Here is a 1,950-nt window from a genome sequence, read left to right as displayed (position 1 = left end):
TATTTAAACAAATGTTTGAATAATTCATATAAGTACGTAGCCAGGAACTAGATTATCAATAAATATAAAAGATTTCCAAGACAAGACCCTGAACAACACAAAATGTTTGACCTTTTCTCTGCCAGATCTCTAATATTCTGTTTTATTATGTAAAATATGAATGTTTTCTATATAGCACCCCATCTGTGCTTTCAATATTATTTCCTGTTTATGTATTCACATCTCTTCTCCCTATTAAACTCTCAATGAACTTAAAATATATTTTCTTGCCACTTTGAAGTATAACACTTTAAAAGTTAAATAAATATAGTAATCTTTATTAAATGATTATGAAGTTGGTCATACCTTATTTTGAGACAAGTAAACAGGTTATAGTCTCAGGAAAAAAAAAACTGGATATTTGACATTTAAATAATAAACTCAATGGCATGTACTTAGTATCTGAGCCAGGATTGTGTCCGGTAGCATTAGATTGATTCCTAGCCCTAGGTACTGCTCTTCTCTGAGATTATTTTATAGCAGAGTCCAAAGTGTATTCATGTGATCATTTTTATCTTATAGTTCAATGCTCCAGAATCACTCATTTACTATGAAAGAAAAACATGGAATTATCTGACTACTCTGTCCCAGAAGATAACTACTGTATTTTTCCTCCTGGGGCATCCCTGTGGACTTCAAGGAGGGCTTGACAATCTGCTATAAAAGTTGAAATGATTAATGTTCACAGGGTACCTTAACTGAAAGAGCAGTTCATTTCCACAGGTAAGAGAAAAGTATTTCTTATCCTTTACAAAATACTTCAGAAGTCATAACCTTGAATCACAAACTTGTTTCCACATTTTAATATTTAAATCTGAGACAGAAATTTCTAGCTAACTTAGAGGTTAATGAAAATGAACAAGGGAATTCCAGGGAACATAGCAAAGATAATAAGGACGACTCCTTACATATTTATGCCAACAGATTTGTAAGTTAGATATTTGATTTCATGTTCTTGATGGAAGAAACAGTTGGAATAAAGGTTGTTGAAATAAGGGGCTATATTACAAAGTGAGGGAAATTGTTAGGGAGAAAATTAACTATCAACCAACCATCGGGTGTGTGCCATGTGGGGATCATAAGTTTCTTTCTAATGCAAAGATATGAATGAATTTTAAACTTGTTTTACTGGTTAGGTGCTTTCTCAAGAAGCCACTTCAGTTTTGTTTACTCTTTTTTGTTATGCTCTGCTTAAACTTGATGGCTTTATAGGAGAATTCAAACAGAGGAGGATGTTATTTTGTCTTGTTTCCAGAAGATAACATTTCCACAATTATGGCTTATCATAATGAATTGCAACATAGTCATCTGGACATATCTTATTTTTTGACTACTCCAAACATTTATTTAACAAAAAAGTTCAATATGAAAATGCACATAACTTGATTTTTATATTGTAGTAAAACGGGTGCTATGGAGAAGGGCACCTGTGGAAGCAGTTGATTTCTTTTAGTGAATATACCCATTTTTGTAATCGTTCCAGGGCTTCTAACATGACGATCGAATTTCCTTGTACCACCATTCCAATACTCCTCTGCTGCCCATTAGTTGCCATCCCCATACATCCCTCTATCGCAAGATTCATAAAGGGATTGAACCCTGCACTATTCCTTGGACAGGTCTACCATTTCATTTCAATGATAGTTTCTTGTCCATAGTTTTTTCAGCTCAGGAGGGTGAGCTTTGTTCATCGTGTCTGCCTCAAAGATGCCTCCAAATGGGATTCATGGTGTCCTTCATGCTCCCAGTAGGCATAGCTGAAATGTGGGATAGAGAAACCTGGACTTGGATCCTGGCTTTGCATCTAACTATCCGTATGACCATGGACCAGTTACAGGTAGGGCTGTCTTCGGTTTTCCCATCTATAAAAGGATGCTAAATTATTTAGTTTGCAGGCTGCTATACAGATGG

General features: G+C 35.0%; 1 protein-coding gene and 1 pseudogene across 1 annotated transcript in view; one reads left to right on the top strand and one right to left on the bottom strand.

The window, feature by feature from the left end:
* Positions 1–1,450: 1,450 nt before the first annotated feature.
* LOC115272424 lies at positions 1,451–1,730 on the bottom strand (annotated as a pseudogene).
* Positions 1,731–1,765: 35 nt separating this feature from the next.
* LOC115272423 (olfactory receptor 1094-like) overlaps positions 1,766–1,950 on the top strand; it is a 2,886-nt gene continuing 2,701 nt past the window's right edge. The window contains exon 1 of the mRNA XM_029915497.1: positions 1,766–1,876. Coding sequence (XP_029771357.1) covers positions 1,766–1,876 — 111 coding nt within the window. The remainder of the gene's footprint in view (positions 1,877–1,950) is intronic.

Source organism: Suricata suricatta, chromosome 11, assembly GCF_006229205.1.
Source record: "Suricata suricatta isolate VVHF042 chromosome 11, meerkat_22Aug2017_6uvM2_HiC, whole genome shotgun sequence".
Taxonomy (NCBI): domain Eukaryota; kingdom Metazoa; phylum Chordata; class Mammalia; order Carnivora; family Herpestidae; genus Suricata; species Suricata suricatta.
Note: the sequence above shows the minus strand (reverse complement) of the source record. Positions and strands in the feature narration are given on the sequence as shown.